This window comes from Dipodomys spectabilis, unplaced genomic scaffold (genome assembly GCF_019054845.1).
Source record: "Dipodomys spectabilis isolate Male_0828 unplaced genomic scaffold, ASM1905484v1 ptg000019l, whole genome shotgun sequence".
NCBI classification, from domain to species: Eukaryota; Metazoa; Chordata; class Mammalia; order Rodentia; family Heteromyidae; genus Dipodomys; species Dipodomys spectabilis.
The window spans coordinates 18,616,858-18,639,204 of record NW_024870696.1 but is presented as its reverse complement, the minus strand read 5'-3'; the positions used below and the strand labels follow the sequence as shown (position 1 = coordinate 18,639,204).

The 22,347-nt window shown below is 35.7% G+C and overlaps 1 protein-coding gene across 5 annotated transcripts in view; it reads left to right on the top strand.

Moving 5' to 3' along the window:
• Positions 1 to 22,347, top strand: part of Rabgap1l (RAB GTPase activating protein 1 like) — a 466,677-nt gene that overhangs the window by 273,192 nt on the left and 171,138 nt on the right. For all 5 annotated transcript variants that reach the window (XR_006146840.1, XM_042674520.1, XM_042674521.1 and 2 more), the window contains 3 exons: positions 605 to 679; positions 10,249 to 10,374; positions 13,757 to 13,900. Coding sequence is in view for 4 of the 5 variants with exons in the window: in XM_042674520.1 (XP_042530454.1) it covers positions 605 to 679; positions 10,249 to 10,374; positions 13,757 to 13,900 (345 nt within the window). In the remaining variant the exon portion in view is untranslated. The remainder of the gene's footprint in view (positions 1 to 604; positions 680 to 10,248; positions 10,375 to 13,756; positions 13,901 to 22,347) is intronic.

The following is a 22,347-nucleotide window of genomic DNA, read 5'->3' as shown; positions in this document are numbered from 1 at the left end:
GAAGGTGATGTTATTAATAATTTAGCACTTATAGTTGTGAGGTATGTAGTAATATGATACGTTCTCATAGATCTGCAAAAAGTACAAGGAAATACTCAATGTTTCTGCCTTGTCCATCAGGATAGATGGAAGGAGCCATTTTTACTCTTTATGCCTTATGGAAAACAGGGTAGTGGTTTAGGTCCTTTGAACTTCTAAATGCCTATCTCAAAATAGCCAGTCTAAACTATATTTTGGAAGCTTTAAGACTTTCCATTTTTATTGTATCACAATTTTCTTACTCTGCTCTACCCCTTTCCCTTGCTCCATAGCTCATACATCTGATCTCAAACCATAATCTTTTAAAATTACTTTTATTGATCTGAGCTTTTATTTATTTTCAAATTCTAAATATGAATCTCTAATAATGGAATATCTAGAATTTTCAGTCACTGTATGCATACTATCTCTTTGAGTAATCCTAAGGTGCTAAGGGTACATGCATACCAATTGCAAAAGTTTGAAAACATGATAGAGATCCCACAGTCACTGTAGCAACCGGATGTAGCTAATACTTATGTTAAACTCTGCATTTACAATATTTCCTTTCACTTTCTTTCTCTAGGCCTACTCCGTGTATGATGAAGATATAGGGTACTGTCAAGGACAATCTTTTCTTGCTGCTGTACTACTGCTGCATGTAAGTAATTTTCCACATGATAAATAGCATGGTGCTACTAAATTTATTTTCTACTTGGATGTGTTCTTCCTTCCAATTTCCCATTTACCTGATGAAAATTACATATGGCATATCTGTTTCAAAGTGTACCTTGGGTGATAAAGCAAAAGTTCTGATGTCAAGGACAGGACAGTTTTTCAATAGAAATAATTTTACTGCCCAGAAAAAAAAATTACTTGTTTGGACTTATTTTTAACTAAAACAATGTAGAATAATGAAGTCAATGTAACTGCCCAGATATACAGACTTGGTCCACTATGAAGCAGTGTACTGTGACAAAGAGGTCTTTTACATTTTCTATGATTTATTTTTATATACTGCCTTTCTTGACAGTCCCCTTCATTTAACTGAACACTTACTGAGCATCAGTTGTGAGGCCCTGGCTAGAAGTGGGATTATAAATATGAATCATTTAAAATTTGTGTTCTCAAACACTTTAAAATCCCAGATGGGCCACAGATAATGTACGTACAAACTTATTATTTTTTCCTCTTCTGTGTCTCTATTGATTTTTCTGATGACAAAAATAATACATGCTTACTAGAGCACTTACAGTTTGTGAAGCCAAGAAAAAACACTGAGTAAGATAATAGAATTATTTAACCCACTTTTGCCAGAACTTTCAGAAAAAATTTTCGGGAGCCAGTGGCTGTTTTGCCAAGGTATAAATAACTTGTTTGGGGAGAACAAGAGGGAGAACAAATAGCAAAGAATTCTAGACAAAAGAAACAAAAGACAATGTATGGAAATAAAAGGGAACTGTATACAAAGGGAGCTTATGAAATTACAGTTGGCTTAGGAACTATATCCAGGAGTGCTGTGGTGTGGTAGGATAAGCAGGGGCCACAATATGGAACTTGTGTAGTCATGTAAAAATGTGACTTTCTTCTAGAGCAAATGAGAAGTCATTGATTAGTTTGAAGTAATGGAGTAATATAATGATAGATTCTTTTTAGATAATTTCTTGTCGTACTTGTGTAGAGAGGGGAATTAAAACAAAAATCAGAGAGACTATTAGGAAATACCAATCTAAACAAGGTACCCATGCTAGCTCAGGAGCCTGAGACCCAGAGAATTGTAGTTCAAAGCCAAAGCCATTCCAGGCAGAAAACCTCATCCAACACTGCCTCCAAAATAACCAGCAAAAATCAGGACTGGAGGCATGGTTCAAGTGGTACAGTGCTACCTAAACAAACAAAGTTAAGCAAGCAAGTTGAGTGAACACGAGGCTCTCAATTCTAACTCCAATACTGCAAAATGGTTAAAAAAAAAAAATCAATCTGAGAGGCTGGGAAGGTGGCTCAGTGGTAGAGCGCTTGCCTTGCATAAATGAGGTCCTAGGTTCGATTCCCCAGCACAACATAAGCAGAAAAAGCCGGAAGTGGCGCTGTGGCTCAAGTGGTAGAGCGCTAGCCTTTAGCTGAAGAGCTGAGAGACAGTGTCCAGATCCAGAGTTCAGGCCCCACAACCAACAACAGCAACAAAAAAAAATCAATCCGAGAGAGATTGAGAGCCAGAAGAAAATCATAATTAGTAAATATTCAACAACAGGTTGGTTTTGTGGATTGATTAGGAAAAGAATGGTCAAAGGTCTAGTTTTCTAGTTTTGGTGGCTGGCTGAATGTACTGGTATTTTTAGCTGAGGTAGAAAATGTATCCATTGAGATTGTATGGAAGAAGTTCAGAGGTTGTTGGTAAATTTTGTTTTAAATTTGAGGTATTTCTGAGGCATCTAAATAGAGCTATCCAGCAGCCAGTTGAGTTTTGGAGACTAGTTTTCAGGGAAGAATCAAAGCAGAAATCTTTTGAGTAGATTAGATCAAGTAAGAAGGATAAACTAAGCATTTCAGTGGCTGATGAAGTGGAACCCTTAAAGTTCAGTTTTTCAGTAGAGTGAAAACAGTGCATAGTGTTAAATGTAGAAGACAGGCTTGATAAACTTAAAATTAAAATTGGGTTTGGCATTCTGAGAATGAAGAGCATTTAGTAGACTTACCATCCTAATTTTGATGACTTGGTTGTTCTGATAGAAATATATGATGGTTCTACTGAGATTATTCATTTCATCTCACTTTGATATTGATTTCTTCCTCTGCTGTGTTATCACCTACTTATAGTTACCTCTATCTTCTCATTATTTTCTTTCTTTGATATTTTCTTTATATATACTATTGTAAAGATACTGTACAGAGGGGTTACAATTACACGAGTAAGGTAATGAGTATGTTTCCTATAGAGCATTGTTACCCCCTCCTTTGTTTTTCCCCTACCTTCCTTCCCTCCCCACCTCCCCAACTCCTCCCCTGAGCCTGAAGATATATTAGGTTCATTTTCAACATAGTGTCTTGTACATTTCTTTGATATTTTCAAATCTCATCTTCTTGGGACACCCTGTGATTAGCAAACACTTTTTATCACAAGTTCTCAGGAGGTTTTCTACTGTCAAATCCACCTAGAATCAAGAAATGGTCAGGTCCTTACTGCAGGAGACTGGGTACTTTAAGCCGTCTCATGAGTGTGTTCATCAAGGCACAGAGCCATTTTCTTCTGAAAAAGTTTTATAACCATGCTGATGAGAAGATGATGACATGTTAAGGACTTTGTTTGGAAAAAAGTAATCTTTGAATATATATTCAAAGATTTTTACCTGTCCCTTATTAATACATTATAATAAAGTACTGTTTTAATTTTATATGTTTATAGTAAGATATTATAAATTGATTAGTTAAATATATCAATTTAAATGTACTCAATATTAATATGATTATATATTGATTACAATATTGTGATTAAAGAATTTATCTGAAAAATATGTTTTGAGATTTTTTTTATCTTTTTTATTATCTTTAAGTAGGTTCAGAAATGGGTTACTATTTAATGTGTAAGTTTATGAGTATAGTTCATCTTGATCGATGTCATTCCTTTTCATAATTCCCCTATCTCTCCTAACCCTATCCCATCCTCTCAATGTTTATAGTTCCATTTTTACATATGTACATTGAACATTATGACTACATTTGCCCAACATTCCTTTCTTCATTCATCTACCCTCTCTTCTTGACTTCACCTGCCCCCCCGAAACCACAAGTTTCAGCTTCTTGGTATTCATTTTGTTCATCTGTGAGGTCTTCGTTCAAAGGAATTACACCATAAGAATTCTTTTCTGCATATGCATACGTTAGTTAATGTTTTATATATGCATAATACCGTGTACATGTTTACATACATTTTTATAATTTATATCTAACTTTCACATATGAGAAAAAATTCATCCTTTGTCTTTCTGAAACTTAGTTTACTTAGTTCACTTAGCATGACTTTTTTTCTAGGTCATTCCATTTCCTTGCAAATAACATAATATCAGTCTTCTTGATGTAATATATATATATACACATATATGTGCATATGTATTTACACATGTATGTGTGTGTATACATACTCACATATGAATGTACAAATATCTTTACTGTATTCTGACCTTTAATATTTTGGATAAACACTCAGGAATGGTATCTCTGATCATAGGGTACTTCTACATTTAATTTTTTGGAGGATTTTCCAAACTGTCTTCCACAGTGGTTGTACCAGTTTGCATTTCCACAACAGTGTATTAAGGTTCCTTTCCCCCCACATCTGTTCCTTTGAGATTTCTGAGAGGTTCATTGAATTGCAAATTCACAATTTTTGGAAAACATACCATATCCCATCCCTTAAATTGAGACAGTGAGTCAAATAGCTAGAAACTCAAATAGAAAAAATTATATTAAGTGAAGTAAGCCAGGCCCAAAGAAACATAGGTCCCATGGTTTCCCTTATTTGCAATAACTCCTATATATCTGGGACAAACAGAAAAGGTCAAAAGCTATGTACATATGACCAGATAAGATGATGTTAAGCAACATGAACCCCAAGATAGGGACAAAAGTGTTTTTTTCTTTGTTGCTATTGTTTCTAATGTATTTGTAATGTACCATGTGATTTTTTTTTTGTTTGTTTCTTTGTTTGTTCCTCCCCATTTCCACTGTATTTGATGACGGTAGCCTGCATCTTGTATATACACTTCTCTAATTTGGGGAAGGGAAGGGAAAAAAACAAAATGCTTAAATAGGGATACAGGTTGACCTATTGTAACAATGAGATGCACAAGACACTATGTTGAAAAACGAATTTTACAATTTAGGTGGCGGGGGAGTATAGTTGTGGAGGTGGAAGGGATGATAGGGGTAAAACAAAGGAGGAGGTAACAATGCTTGATAGGAAATGTACTCATTATCTGCTCATGTAACTGTAACCCCTCTGTACAGTATTAAAATTTTTTTAAGAATTAAAAAATTCAAATATTGTTTTTTGTTATCTACCTTATAGTAATAAGGGTCACTTGACAAACCAGCCTTTGTGAGCTTTTCCAATAAAATAGCTTCTACAGGATGTACAAGATGTGTTACAAGATGTACAAAATACTAAATCCATGGGCACAGTTGGCTCACACCTGTAATCCTAGCTACTTGGTTCATACCCAGCCTGGGCAGGAAAGTTTGTGAGACTGTTAACCTCCAATTAAGCATCAAAAAAGCTGGAAGTGGAGTTGTGGCTCAAGTGATAGAGTGTAGCCTTGAGCAAAAGCCTCAGAGACTGCCCAGGCCCTGAGTTCAAACCTCCTGAACCCACACAAGACAAAGAAAAGAAAAAATATCAGTCCAGTCTCTCATACTTTCTAAATTAATAGAATTGCACAGTTGGTATGGCATATAAAAATAATCTGAAATGTAGATATGCCTTCAGAATCCTTAAAGAGTCAGCATAGTGTTAATAAAAAGCTACTATAGTCTAATTTTAATTAGTATCATGCATGAAAATTCTGTTACTCAGCCTATTGCATTAACCTATCAGTGTCCAGTCTGAATAACAGAATTTAACTGGGCATTTTTTTTCCTCAGATTTTTTCCCTGCATCGTTTCACTGGTAGAATATAGGCTAGCTTAAAATTTTCATCAAATGCACTACCTCAGGTGCCAGCAAGATATGTTGCTAGGATCTTTCTGGCTAATTTCTTATCCGTTACATAAGCTATTGCTTCTTTTTGCTGCCAGACATCCTTTGGCGGCTTCATATTAATCACTGTCAGAGCAGCTGCTTTCAAGATGCTGTCCATTCAGCATGCATGGTCATTTATATTTCACATACTTTAAAGAGAGAAAAAAGGGACACTAAAAATGAGAGTGTGGGGCTGGGAAGGTGGCTCAGTGGTAGAGCGCTTGCCTTGCATGCCTGAGGCCCTGGGTTCGATTCCTCAGCACCACATAAGCAAAAAGAAAAAAAAAAAGCCAGAAGTGGCGCTGTGGCTCAAGTGAGTGGTAGACCGCTAGCCTTGAGCTGAAGAGCTGAGGGACAGCGCCCAGGCCCGGAGTTCAGGCCCCACGACTGGACCAAAAAAAAAAAAAATGAGAGTGTGTTCAAAACCCAAGTTTTGAATTTTCTGGTTTTTCTAAGTCAGGGTTTAAAAGTTAATAAGCTTCTTCAGTGCTTAGAAATTTCCAGATTCTTTAACAATAGCTTTGTGCTTAGTAGTTTAAATTGTAAAAGGATTACACAACAGATGCTGTTATATCCACTTACAATAAGAAACTTACCCATTTACAAGGGGAGGATAATATAGCAGGGACTACTTACCACCATTACAGTTTTCAACTGCCTTTAAAATTAAATGTGGGACATCAGGTTGGGTCTTTCATTTTTTTCCCTCCTCTCCCTCCCTTCCCTTCCTCTCCTTTCCCCTCCAGTCTGGACAGGAAAATCCATGAAACTCTTACCTCCAATTAGGTCTGAAGTGAAGTTGTGGCTCCATTGGTAGAACACTAACCTTGGGCACAAAAGATCAGGAATAGTGCCCATGCCCCAAATTCAGGCCCCAAGAGTGGTGCACAAGAAAATGAATTTTAATTACTGAAGACCTACCCTGTTCCTATGACTTAATACCTTATTTAAAATACACTATTAAGTTATTTATTTTAATATACTTAAGGATAATATATCAATGATAAATTAGATCTTGTTGTTCAGTAAAACATTAATCATTATAGCAGGTGAAATAGTTACATTCATGTTCTTTTTTTAAAAAATCACAGGCAGGCACCACAATACTTACCAAGTAGTGAGCCTGCATGCAGTAAAATGAGATCTAATAGTATAAGTAGGTGTTAGGTTTTAGTTGTTGATTGATTTTCTTTATGGTAATTAAAGACAGGCTTGTTAACTAATTCAAAGTATAGGTAAGACAAAAAATTTTTGTATTCTTCATTTTAATACCATCAGATATTAAGTGATAATATTGGTGCACTTAGCTTAGCTACCTCTTATGTCCAGCCAGTACTTGGTAAGTGTTTATGAAACTACTGATACTACTGGTACTTTCTGCATTTTTGTCTTGTGGTCATGGCAGTTATCAAATGATTACATTATTGATGCCTTTATTGCATAATGCCAGTGTAGTTCAAGTTTTTAGCAAATACTTAATACTTGATATTTTTGAAGTCTCTATGTTAATATCTGTAGCAGAAAGCAACATAAAATAGAGGTTAGAAGCATACAAATAACTATAATAGACATAATATAAACAAATGGTAATAGTTTGGAGATTCAGAGATGTCAAGAAACTCATTTTAAAGAAGACAACAAAGAATTTTTTATTTAAGTAAAATTTATGAGAACTGTTAAAGATTAGTGAGATTACAGAGGCAGCGGCAACCACCTTAGTTAAAGGGAAAACCTGGAAAACGGTGCTTTATCAATATTTGACTTATGAAAAGGTGGAAGTGGTGAGAATTCTTCTCAGAGACACAGAGAAATGCTGTCATGAAAGTTGTAAACACTACTTTGTTGAAGAACATGTATCTAAATAATTTAACATTAAAAAGATCTTTCACTAAATAGATTTCACTGATCCTTAAACTAGAAAGAGAAAGCTGCATCTCTGCTTTCCAGAAGACTGTTCATATTTCTCATCCTATTTTGTGTATGTGTATGTGTGCCAGTCCTGGAACTTGAACCTCAGAGTCTGGGCACTGTTCCTAGCTTTTCTGCTTAAGGCTAGCACTCTACTACTTGAGCCACAAGTCCACTTCCAGCATTTTTGGTAGTTAATTGGAGATGAGAGTCTTACGGACTTTCCTGCCCAGGCTCACTTTGAACCACGATCCTCCTCTTAGTCTCCTAAGTAGCTAGGATTATAGGCTTGAGCCAGTGCCTGGCTTCTTACTCATTTTATTACTAGTGTTTAAAAAAAATCTTCATGGGAGTTTATTAACTAAAAATCATAAACGTTAGTATATTACTGGAGATAAATATAAAGAATACTAATTCCCAAGACCACCTCCTTTTCACAAATGCAAATCTGTTTTTTGATAATGAAGATTATTATTTTGATAATAAAGATTCTGGACTGGGATCATCAGTTTAAACTTTGAAATGATTTGTTTTCTGTGTATGAAAAGGAAGTTGAAGAGAGACAGAGATGTCATGTAAACTTCATACCTAAAAATGAGCATTGTGTCCATTTGTCATTACCATGTAATGATTTTGAATAATTTATCCTGATCTAGCCATTCCTCTACTTGTGTGCTAGCAATAGCAATATCATACTATAGCCTACCTTGCCTAGACAGGACTTCTATGTCCTCATTAAGGCAGTGACCTATACTCATCCTTTGAGGAGGTTTCTTCCTTTGTCCATCCCTCATCTTAGCTATGTTCTCTATGTAGGAAGACCACAGGCTCTTCAACTGTTTATTTGTTTCAGGGTTTTTTTTTAAATCATAGTCATTAAAATAAAAGCTTATTATTTCTTTAATTCCCAGGTAGTAAAATATTCAATGAATTGTCCTTCACTTAGAAAGAAAGAGATTGAGTGACTTGGTTTCTCTAACTGACTGCCAGTTTCTTTTTGAATAGCCACTTGATAACAGATCTAAAAAAAATGACTAAGGCTTCCAATTTTGTGGTAAGACAAATAAGTCAGAAAAGTGAAAGTCAGCTTCAACTTGAGGCACTAAAGACAGAAATTTTAAAGGATTTAAGGACATGTTTTGTATTCTAAATAAGTAAATAGCAACTGAAAAATGCCAGTGGACTTGAATAGCTAAGGACATAGGCCAAACATTTTGAGACATCCTTAAAGAAAGAAGAAATAAACAATATTTAGAGAATGAAAACAACAGGAGTGAAATCTGCTTAAGTACTTAATATTTAATCCTCAGACACTGAACTTGTGCAATCACTTTTTGTCTGATTATGTAATTTCTAGAATATTTACATTCTTTGAGCCTTTTGATACCACAGCTTAGAAAGTCATTCTTTTGGGTTCATACTTCGCTATTCAGATAAAATATCTCTTAGAGGGTTAATATATTTTTCTTAAATCTTAGTGATAGAAACTCATAAAATCCTTTCTTAAAAACTTTTTTTAATTGAAAAAGAATAGTAATATCCAGAAGAGTCTGGGAGTGCAGTATCATATTGTCATTCAAAATTAAAGCTGCATTCATCATTTGTGCTACCAGTCCCACTTTTGGGAATGTCTCAACACCATCCCTGCCTTGGTAAATATGATGCATAAACAAGGTTGTTTTTTCAGCTCTTGATGATATTTTAAAAAGTAACATCCCAAGTGCCCATTAATAGGAAACTGAGAAAATGAACTTCGGTATATTCATATAGTAGAATACTTTTTAACTGCTTTATATACCCAAAGGGAAATAATTTTAACTTATTAAGGGGAAAAAAACAAGGTAACTATATAGACATAGATACATAAGTGTATGTATATATACATACTGATCTCTATATAGAGAGAATATTATCTTTTGCATAGAAAAAGGAACAAAATAATCTAAGAAATTTAGTTCCTTTGGCAGGTCATAGGGGAAATTGCAAAGAGTAATCTTGAGGTGTAGGAAATACCTAAAGAGGCAGGTATGAGTGAAGAGTGTGTTAGGATATCCTTTGGCTTTTTAAATCATGTGGTTATATTACTGTTTTAAAAAATATAGCCTAGGGCTGGGAAGTTGGCTCAGTGGTAGAGTGCTTGCCTTGCATGCCTGAGGCCCTGGGTTCGATTCCTCAGCACCACATAAGCAAAAAGAAAGAAGCCGGAAGTGGCGCTGTGGCTCAAGTGGTAGACCTCTAGCCTTGAGCTGAAGAGCTGAGGGACAGCGCTCAGGCCCAGAGTTCAGGCCCCATGACCAGACCCCCCCCAAAATATATATATATATATATAGCCTAATAAATAGATGATGCTGACATAGTATACATAGAATTACAGTTCATCATATCCTCTTAAGCAAGTGAACACTCAAGATTTTGAGCACAAATTTTACCCATGTATTGCTACAGAAGTCTTGGTCTAAAGGTTTTATTCACAGCAAGCCTTTATCTATTTATGCAGAGGTCTAATAACAAAATGGGACTTCATTGACATTCTGGCTCAATGCTACTCATTCATGATTGTATGTATATATTTATATATTTTCCCATAGATGCCAGAGGAACAAGCTTTCTGTGTTTTGGTGAAAATCATGTATGACTATGGTTTACGAGACCTCTATAAAAACAACTTTGAAGATCTTCATTGCAAATTCTACCAGTTGGAGAGACTAATGCAGGTAAATCAAAATTAAGAACTTTTATCATCCAGGGACTTATTGAGTTATTGAATAAGCCTCATAAGGTTGATGAGCTATAACAACCTTTTTAAGTTTCATCAAATGCAGAAGAAAAGGTAAATAGATGGTTTCTGGCTGGTATCTATACTGAATATCAGAATATATGTGTATATCAATTTGACTTGTAAAACTAGTTTCATATTTTAAATGTCCAACTTCAATGCAACATGAAGTGAAAATATAGTAAATTAGAATTAATATTCTACCAGTATTATTTGTAGAAAAATGAAGATACCAAATAAAAATTAAAATGCTAAGATATTTTTCATGCTGATTAACACCATTACCATATTTGAATTCAAGAGGCCACTTGGAAAAGACAGAAAGATTAATTAGACAATTTTTTAAGAACACCTAAAATACATAATTGAGAGACATAAATTTTTCTACATAGCTTTTTAATCCCACATTATTGATGATTTCATAATGTTTTTATAAATATATAGACATGAGAAACATATTCTTTAATATTGCATAGTAAAAAAGACAGGAAGGGCAAAATTATTGACTAGAGCTTTCAGAAGGAATTATCGGTTAGTTTTAAAGTTTTGCCAAAGGTAGAAATCTTAAATTTACAGTATATCTACTTAACATATTTATATGAATTTTTTTTGGGGGGGGGTCCGGTCGTGGGGCCTGAACTCTGGGCCTGGGTGCTGTCCCTCAGCTCTTCCTTCAGCTCAAGGCTAGCGCTCTTACATGAACTTTTTGAAAGGATTGTTAGAACCCAAAATAAATGTGAAGGAAATATATGATTTTATCATCTTTATTGGGAAAAAGTAAAAAGATTTGAGAAGAAAATTAGCACATCAATGGAGTGGAAGATGCTGGTAGAAGTTCATTGTCATGACTTGTTGAGAAATCCTTTAGATAGCTATCAGCTAACTAATGAGGGAGGTAAATATTAGAGACCAAAAGATGGGGAGAACTGGAGTTGAAAACTAAGTGTTCAGAGTGAGATTAAAGTGCTAATCTATTGTGGAGATGAAATGTAGAAGGATAGAAGACTTTAAATATGTAGAAGAAATGGTGAAGTATGTAAAATGAATCATAAGCACAATAACAAGTGGGGAGGAAAATAATTCTACAGAAGAATCGGGTAGCTGAAACAATTAAAAGCAATAGGTTCCTAACCGGGTGCCATGGCTCATGCCTGTAATCCTAGCACCCTGGGCAGGAAACTCTGTGAGACTCTCATCTCCAGTTAACTACCAAAAATCCAGAAGTGGAGCTGTGCCTCAAGTGGTAGAGTCTAGCCTTGAGCAGAAAAGCTCAGGGTCAGTGCCCAGGACACACACACACACGCACACGCACACGCACTCACACAGTAGGTTCCTTTCTAAAGATTGAACTTTACCATATAAATATATAAAGTATTTATAAATATATAAAATATTTTCTATGTTAATCATCATTGTAACAAAATACCCATGATTACCAATATAAGGCAGAGAGGACTTATTTTTGCTGATTTTTCACAGGTTCCATTCCAAGGTAAGCTGGCTCCATTGCTTTGTATGTAAAGTTAAGCAGAACATCAAAGTGGCAGGAGCTTGTGACAGGAAGCTGTTACCTCAGGGCAATCAGGAAGCATAGAGACAGAAAGGGGCAGAATATACCCTTAAATGATACATTTCTAGTCACTTTCTCCAACCACATTCTTTTTTTTTTTTTATGTTGGTGGTGGGGCTCGAACTCAGGACCTGGGTGTTGTCTCTGAGCTTTTGCACTCAAGGCTAGCCCTCTATCACTTTGAGTCACAGCTCCACTTCCATCTTATTCTGAGTAGTTTATTGGAGATAAGTCTGACTTTCCTGCTCAGGCTGGCTTTAAACCACAATCCTCAGATCTCAGCCTCCTGAGTAGCTGGGATTACAGGTGTGAGCCACCTGTGCCTGGCCTATATTCTTCTTTCTTATACTCCATGAGCTCATTAATTGCTGAGGTATCATCAATGACTTATGATCCAACCACCTCTCAGTAGCACCAGCAGCTGAAGACAAGGCATTCAGAACATAAGCCTTTATGTAGGAGCATTTCAAATCCAAATCATAACACTCCTTTCACCTTTCTTTCACAAAAGGTCATGTTTCATCAAAGGTCAGTATTTCTGATGGCTTTGAAAGTCAAATTAAGTATGTCTAATAAATGAAGTAAAAGTGCGATATGAAGAAACCCAACCACATTTTTCTATTAGTCTTCTTAGTCTGTTAGCTTGATGACCATTTGAACACCCACTTAAAGCACTAGAAGGGGGGCTGGGAAGGTGGCTCAGTGGTAGAGCGCTTGCCTTGCATGCATGAGGCCCTGGGTTCGATTCCTCAGCACCACATAAGCAAAAAGAAAAAAGCTGGAAGTGGCACTGTGGCTCAAGTGGTAGAGCGCTAGCCTTGAGCTGAAGAATTGAGGGACAGCGCGCAAGCCAAGAGTTCAGGCCCCACGACCGGGCCCCCCCAAAAAAAAAAAGCACTAGAAGGGTATATTTCAATGTCTTCTTGTGATCATCTTGTATAAGAAATGATTTGGTTTTTGTGGTCTTTTATAAAAAAACAAGCAAACATTAGCTTATGAATAGCTTCCCTTGTAGGCATAGCTATGTTCATCCATTGTACTTTGCCTTTCATTCTTTTGAAAGGCAGTTATCTTTTTTTTTTTTTTTTTTTTTTTGTCGGTCCTGGGGCTTGAACTCTGGGCCTGGGCGCTGTCCCTCAGCTCTTCAACTCAAGGCGAGCGCTCTACCACTTGAGCTACAGCGCCACTTTCGACAGTTATCTTTTTAACTTGGGAAAAGAATAAAGCTAGTATAAAGGCATTTTCAGGAGGTAGTTTCATGTATTATACCTTTGTATCATTTTACTTTGCCATTTTTAATGTGCTGAGGATAGATTTTTTAATAGTTGCATATTCTTTGAAATTTTTCATATACTCACAAATATACTAAAATGGTGTCATAGATCTCAGATAACATTGATATTAGATAGTGTCCAAAAAGAAGATACATTGTTTTCTTGCTATGTAAGCAGTGCTATTCTGACTTGCTGCTTGAATCAAGATGTTCATCAAACTACTGGTCAATTCTGTCAAAGGATGCATATCCCCCAAAATGAAAAATAGCCAAGCAAGCTAAAGCTAACTTCGTTTCTTTCTTGTTCACAAAAAGTTTTTGTTTTCCTCAACTGTCTGGCATATGCTCTAGTCCCGTCTCCTCTCATCATTTGCATTGTAATGTAGCCAGTGGCGGACTACAGGTAAGGTGATATCAGACAATGTGCTATAAATTGCAGTTGTGGGAAGAAATAATACTTTTCACTTTGACTTTTAGGAACAGCTACCGGACCTTCACAGTCATTTTAGTGATCTGAATCTGGAAGCTCATATGTATGCATCACAATGGTTCCTCACTCTTTTTACTGCCAAGTTCCCACTCTGCATGGTGTTCCACATCATTGATTTACTGCTTTGTGAGGTACAGTGACTCCTACCTTTTATTTCATACCTAAGGCAAAATAGAAAACAGTGTGTCCTTAAAATACTGTTTTTTTCATTGTCTTTGTTCATATGATATTAAGCCATCCTCACTAATATAAAAGTTTTTTTGAAATTTTCAGAATTCTTTAGCTGCTCCTATTTGTTTATTTCATGTTCTTTGTTCTCATGTTCTCATGTTAAACATATATTTCACCATTGAACTGTAGTTTACCCACCCTTCTTTACTCTTGTAAAGTAATAATTAATACTATTCATATACATATCTTCTATTGCCCATCATTGTGTGACAATGTGATATGAAAGTTACTAGATGAGAAGTTATATATTTAATGGAAGCGTAAATATACATAAAATATAGCTTTATTCAGCTAGAATAATTCATTTTAAGCTTATACATATGATTATCCACTTAACCTTAATCAGCTTTAAATTAATAAACTTTACGAATATTTCTGTCCCATAAAAGAAAAGACTAGCTGGGTGAGGTGATAAATTTTCAGTCCCAGCTATGTGGGAGGTAGAGATGGAAGAATTGTGTTTTGTGACTATCTCTGGCAAATAAAGTTAACAAGACTGTATCTCAGAAAACCAAGATGGCCTGGAAGTGCATGCTTGTGTCCAAGGAGTGATGCATCTGTATGGTGAAGAGGTTGAAGAAGCACAAGTTTAGAACCCTAATTAAGAAACAACTAAAGTGAAACCAACTGAGGTGTGTCTCAAGTAGTAGAGCACTTGTCTAATAAGCAAAAGACCCTAAATGCAAACACTAATATTGCTAGCTACATAATTAAATAACTAAATGAATAAACAAATAAAACTTACCATTTAAATTACCTTCTTTAGACATTAGAAATGTGAATACAAAAGTAATATTTGAAAAGGTAAAGTATAAGGTGTATAAAGAAGAACAGTGTTATTTCTCAGCCTGCCACAAAAGAAACCATTTGTGTTTAAGCTTTGTGGGCTCTTGCTAGTCATTATGTAGGACCTAAAGGTTGCAGAACATTTTGTAAGCAAGTGAGAATTTAAATCATTTGTAACATACTTTGATTTAAAAAAAGGTTTGAGTTACTTTCTAGGCTCATAAAAGGGTCTTGAATCTGGAATATATAACAGGGAGAGAAGCTGATTGATAATACATTGATTCTGTTCATTTTACTTACAAATTAGCTTATAAAATTCCATTCTAAATGTAACCCAGAGGGAAAATTAAGAGCTAAAACTTATTCAACATGGTATGATCACATTATGCTTAAAGCAAATTGAGGCATTTGTACTAAACTTCTACTTTGCCTGATTAGCCCAATTGGTATTTTGAATTGCTCTTCTCTCCTCTATTTAGAATTTTATACTTTTGTTGTTGTTGTTGGTCATGGGGCTTGAACACTGGGCCTGGGCGCTGTCCCTCAGCTCTTCAGGTCAAAGCCAGCATTCTACCACTTGAGCCACAGCGCCACTTCCAGCTTTTTTCTGCTTATGTGGTACTGAGGAATTGAACCCAGGGCCTCATGCATGCTAGGCAAGCATTCTACCACTGAGCCACCTTCCCAACCCTAGAATTATACTCTTTAAAGTAAAAAAATAAATTCACTTCCTTATTTGAGTCTGGTATTCTTAAAATAGGCTAATACTAAAAGTTAGTTTTTTTTTTTTTTTTTTTTTTTTTGGGGGGGGGGTTCCGGTCGTGGGGCCTGAACTCTGGCCTGGGCGCTGTCCCTCAGCTCTTCAGCTCAAGGCTAGCACTCTACCACTTGTGAACCACATTGCCACTTCCAGCTTTTTTTTTCCCCCCTGCTTATGTGGTGCTGAGGAATCGAACTCAGGGCCTCATGCATGCAAGGCAAGCGCTCTACCACTGAGCCACCTTCCCAGCCCTAAAAGTTAGTTTTGATAAGTAAGTATTCATGGACACCATTTATTACATATTAAGTTAGAGTTAGTATTTCATGAAAATAAGACAGTGGGAATGTGGCATTTTAACAGTGTTTGCATTATATGTAGTATTAGCTTGCAAATATATTAGCATGGTTCACAGATTATTTTCTGAAAGAGATTGTTTAATTTCACACTAAATTAGTTCTATGGAATTCATTGTAGAAAAAAGGAATAAAATTAATATTCTTAGTCACACACTGAGTATTGTTGCTCTAGTCTAGTTCACTGAAGTGATGATTTCTTAATGTTGTCTCTGTTTGAATGGTGATACATCTGTACCGGTTTATGGCCCTTTTGGAACCTTACACTCATAATTTCTAAGGAAATTTTATGTGGTAATAATACTTTAACTTCTAATGTCAGTTGCTAAGATAATCAGCAGGATGTATGGATGGAAATTTCATACATTTGTAAGCCTTCCTATAACTTGTCATAGTGGGAGAAAGAGTCCATGATTCATTAAAATTAATAAAATCCCTATACTGGTGCTTAAACCTGTACTCTGTAGCTGTTTAAGGAAGTTGCATAGATTTCCAAAACACAGGGTAGGTTATAATCAGAGCATAATGATTTCCAGGGAAGTAACAGAGTAAAGTAACTTTTCAGAATCAACTTAATTAGGAACAGTATTGTAGTATGCGTCAGGATGTTTGCTCTTTCCACTAACTCATCTTTGTCAAGGATTATTTTGCAAAGGAAATTTTGAATAAACTTTGACTTCCTGCCTATGTTTTCTCTTTGCCCCTTTTTTTCTTGTAGTTAATAAAATATTTATATCAAAAGCTATTCTTTCATATGTGGTAAAATATTCTAATAGAGGAAATGGTAACATTGTCTTAAATAGATCATCTACTGGGTGTTTGTTTCTGTCATATTGTCTCTTTTTAAGAAACAGTTCAAATCTTAATGGTTATGGATTGACTTTCAGTTACAAATGAAAGGATAGGAAATTCTCAGATGGAAAATGTTGATATTTTGAAATTTATCATTCTGACAAAATATTAATCTGCAAAATATTTTTCTCAGAGATCCTATTGTAAAATGAAAAGGAAAGGATTTCATTTGACACTTTACTCTTAGAAGACATATCACCAGGTCATACTTTTTCAAACTACCTACTTTAAAAGATTTGTCCATGCATCCTCATAGTAAGAATATGAAATAGCCTTAACAGAAATTGAATAATTTTACTTTGACAGTGGATTCTTGTACTTATTAAGCCCTATTACTTATTAGTACTTACTAGTACTTATTAGTAGTTTTATTTAAAATGTTTCCTTAAGCCTGAATATATGGTGGCTGGGTTAATTCCTCTGTTTAAGCTGAAAATGGATGGCAAGAAGATTCGAAATTAGAATTAGAAAATATATTTTCTTATTATATAATGAATGAATGCCATTCTTTGTAGATTATCTTTTAGCCAATAAATTAAATGAAAAATTACTTTTGAAATCCTGTTTTATTGTCAAGCTCAGTGTAGAGAGGTAAGAGATACTGACATATTAACATTTATGGTGTATTATGCTGTTAATCTACCAAAAACAAAATACTGCACTCTTTGAAAGTTTTCACTGAAATATAAAAAGTTTAAAAGTATACAAATTAACATAGCACTTGATATTTTTCATAAAGTAAATATGCTAATGTGACTAGCACCCAGATCAAAGAAAATCAGAGCATTATCTGCATTTCACAAACCCTTCTCTCCCATTATTTCTCAGAAGAGTCATCACTATCCTGACTTTCACTTTTATTTAAATGTAATCATAAATATGAAATTTGTCTAACTTTTTACCCTTTGTTATGTGTGAAATTTTCATCCATTTTCCCCTTCTGGGACTATATTACTGTACTCTATTCTTTCATTCTGATTATGATAGGCATTTAAATTGTTTCCAGGCTGCTATGTATAGTGCTGAGATGAATGATCTTAAACTTTGGTGAGCATAGAAATGCACTTCTGTGGCTATACAACTAGGAATGTGATTGCTGGTTTAGAATGTACATACATTGAGCTTAAGTAAAAGTGCCAAATAGCATTACAGAGATTTACCTTTTTTACTTCCCTACCCTTGTTCATTGCTACACTATTCACAATAACCAAGTTATGGAAACAGCCAATATAAAACTTATCTTTTAAGGCATTTTAATTCAGAATAGGTTTGTCTTGTGATTTGTTTTTGTTTTTGATAGTAGGTTCTGGATCAGATTATAGTTCATGAATATACAACAAAGTGAAACTCATTTGGATATTGAAGAGATTGACATGACTTCTCACGTATCATTTAGATTGAGCCTATGGACTTGACCTAAAAACTGAATCACTTTTGTGCTTATATGAGAGAAATAACCCTTATGAGGAAATTCCAGTCAAGTATTGAGTGTTAGAAGAAGCAACATAGAGCAGTATAATGTTGGAGTTAAACTATTGGACATTTTGAGATGATCTATATAGGTCTTAGTGTGTGTGTGTGTGCGCCTCCCTCCCTCCTTCCTTCCTTCCTTCTCTCCCTCCCTCCTTCTGTTTCCTTCCTTCCCTCTGTTTCCTTCCTTCTCTCTTGTTTTCTTCTTTTCCTTCTTTCTTTTTTGCTGCTCAAGGCTAGAACTCTACTACTTAAGCCACAGCTCCAATTCTGTGTGTGTGTGTGTGTGTGTGTGTGTGTGTGTGTGTGTGTGTGTGTGTGTGTGTGTGTGTGTGTGTGTGTGTGTGTGTGTGTGTGTGTGTGTGTGTGTGTGTGTGTGTGTGTAATTGGAGTTGAGTCTCATGGACTTTCCTGCTGGGATTGGCTTCAAACCACAATTCTTAGATCTCAGCCTCCTGAGTAGCTATGGTTACAAGCACAAGCCACGGCGCTTGATTTTTTAAAATGAGGCTAACAATATTTATCTTTCATGTTTTGTGGAAGGATTCATATCCAATAAATATTTCTCTGCAGTTAGCTCTATCCATCTGTCTGGCCTTTTAATTACTTTTCAGTTTCTTTCATTTAACTGACTTTTTAATCACCTCACTACTTGCCACTCTAATAAGATTACTTCTTTGTTAAAAGCAAAATTTTAGCCAATGTCTTAATGGAAATTTTTATTCTATCTCTTTTCCCAGTGGTGTCTCATATAATTCTTCAAGTATGTTTTGCCCCCTCCATTCTTTTCACCTACTTACAAAAGATGTAAAGAAAACTCCAGTATTCTTCTTAATCTTGTCAGGGTAACTGACAGCTTGTGTCAGTTCAGTTCTTAGATAGTTCAATTTTTAGAGTACCAAATATATTCAGCTTTATATAGTAACTTGATAATTTCTGAAATTTAAAGAAATCATTGACCCTTTAAATTAGAACATATTCCCTGTTCCTCCTTCCTTTTCAAGATGATGGGAAAATGATGGCTCTACATTATCTGATAAAATACCATCATGTATAATTCCCCTTTCAAGGAAGTGTTCTGAATTTATTTGAAGGATAGATTCATTACATAACATTCTCCCCTTTTGTCCCTAGTATATCCTCCACACTCCCACCCCATCAATACACATACATACATACATACATACATACATACATACATACATACATACATACAGAGAGAGAGAGAATAGGTTAAATAAAAAATATAAATTAAAAAACCTCATTAGAATGCTGACAAACATAAATGTTTCAGAAAACTCTGAGCGTAGTATTTGTCCATAAGAATAGAAAAAATGCTTTAGTTAATAAAGAAGTTCATAGGCCACTTTGAACTTGAGCAACAGCAACATTCAGGACTAGAAAAACTTTCTCTCTAAAATTTTATATGAACCACAATAGCTGGGCTGGGAAGTTGGCTCAGTGGTAGAGTGCTTGCCTTGCATGCATGAGGCCCTGGGTTCGATTCCTCAGCACCATATAAGCAGGAAAAAAAAGTCGGAAGTGACTCTGTGGCTCAAGTGGTAGAGTGCTAGCTCTGAGGTAAAAGAGCTGAGGGACAGCACCCAGACCCAGAATTCACGACCAAAAAATAAAAATAAAAAATTAATAAATAAATAAACCACAATAGCTAACAGATCAGTCAAACAAACAACAAATCCTAGTAATAAAATTAAGAAAAAGACTTTTTCAGTGAGAATTATTAAACTGATGAAATTGAAGATCAAATGGCTCCTCTTATTCATGGGATATAAGAATAGGTATTATTGGGGCTGGGAATGTGGCTTAGTGGTAGAGTGCTTGCCTAGCATGCATGAAACCCTGTGTTTGATTTCTCAGTACCACATAAACAGAAGAATTCAGAAGGGGCACTGTAGCTCAAGTGGTAGAGTGCTAGCCTTGAGCAAAAGAAGCCCAGGGATAGTGCACAGGCCCTGAGTGCCCAGTGCCCCAGGACTGGCAAAAAAAAAAAAAAAGAATAGATATTATTAAGTATCTAACTACCCAAAGTAGCCTACAGATTTTAGTTCCCATCAAAATACTGCTTTCTTAGCCGGGCGCTGGTGGCTCACGCCTGTAATCCTAGCTACTCAGGAGGCTGAGATCTGAGGATCGCGGTTCAAAGCCAGCCCGGGCAGGAGAGACTGTGAGACTCCTATCTCCAATAAACCACCAGAAAACCGGAAGTGGCGCTGTAGCTCAAGTGGTAGAGCGCTCGCCTTGACCTGAAGAGCTGAGGGACAGCGCCCAGGCCCAGAGTTCAAGCCCCACGACCGACAAAAAAAAAAAAAAAATACTGCTTTCTTCACAAAACTAGAAAAGAAATCCTAAAATTTACATGGAAGCACAAAACTCTGAATAGCCAAAGCAGTCAATCAAAAAGAATAATGCTAAATGTTTGTAATACCTGATTTTAATATGTACAACAGAGCCATAATAATGGAAACTGCATTGCATTAGCATCAAAAGAGACATACTAGGCAATGAAACAGAATAAAGGATCCATAAATCTCACCCTTTACAGCCAACTAATTCTAACAAAGGTATCAAAAACATATTCAAGAAAAAACATCCACCTTCTTCAATAATAGTTCTGGAAAACCTGCATATCCATATGTAGATGATTAAAATATGACTGTTCTCTCTCATTCTGTTTTTTATAAAAATCACAGTGGATCAAAGATCTTAATGTAAAACTTAAAATCAGTAGAGAAATAACTCAGGGTGTATGCTTCAAGAGATTGGTACAGGCAGTGGTTTTTTGGATAGGACCCCAGAAGTACAGGGGAAAAAAAAAGCAAAATCATCAAATGCATTTACATCAAGATAAAAAGCTTCTGTACAGCACAGAAAACAATCAACCAAGTAAAGAGACAATCTAAGAATAGGAGAAAATATGCTATACATATTAAAAAGATTTTATATGTAATATTAAAGAGAACTATACATATATGTGTGCAGATATAGATACAGAGATAGATAGATAGATAGATAGATAGATAGATAGATAGATAGATAGATAGATAGATAGATAGATAGATAGATAGATAGATAGATCTATATAATGCTCTGGGCACAGTAACTCATGTCTGTAATCATAGCTACTCAGGAGTCTAACACCTAGCACATTTCAAAGCCAGCCCATATAGAAAAGTTCATGAAAGTCTTTTTCCAAAGTAACCAGCATAAAATTTGATTAGAGGCATGGCTCAAGTGGTAGAGGGCAAGCCTAGCAAGGAAGCCAAGTGAGCATGAGGACCTGAGTTCAAACTCAAGTACTATTAAAAAAAAACAACTATACAGTGGAATAATTGTGAAAGATGAGTAACAGGAAAGTAGAATTTTATTTTTAATCCTTTTAAATAAGGCAAAATTATTATTGCTAAAAACTGATATTTTACTTGAGTAAAATCAGAACCTTATCTATCTATGTAACTATCTGATAGCACTGGATATTGAACTCAGAGCCTGGTCATGGGGCCTGAGCGCTGTCCCTCAGCTCTTCAGCTCAAGGCTTGCGCTCTACCACTTGAGCCACAGCGCCACTTCCAGTTTTTTTCTTATGTGATGCTGAGGAATCGAACCCAGAGCCTCAGGCATGCAAGGCAAGCTCTCTACCACTGAGCCAACTTCCGAGCCCAGAGCCTCATGTTTTCTAAGCAGGCTCTCTACCACTTGGCCCATGATTTTTTCCAGGAATATATGAAGATTCAAAAAAGTTTGACATGTTTAATATCCCAGAGTATTAGTTGTGTATTTAGTTCTCACAACTAGAACAAGGAATACTGATGTTGTTATAGATTGACAGATATTTTTGTCATTTTTGTTCTAATAAAAATATTCCAGTTCCTAAAGAATTAGAATAACTGGCCAAGCCTGGTGGCATGCAGCCTGCATTCCCAGCTATGTAGGATGCGGATGCAGGAGGATTGCAAGTGGGAGGCCAGGTAGCAAGTTGCTACTGGAAAAACTAAAAGGGCTGTTAGATTCTATCATGCCCACGACCATGAGTTCCATAAAAAAGGAAAAAGGAATAGCTGAAGTTACTTTTAATTTTTTTTGCTGCAGAAACCCTCAGAGCAGTTAA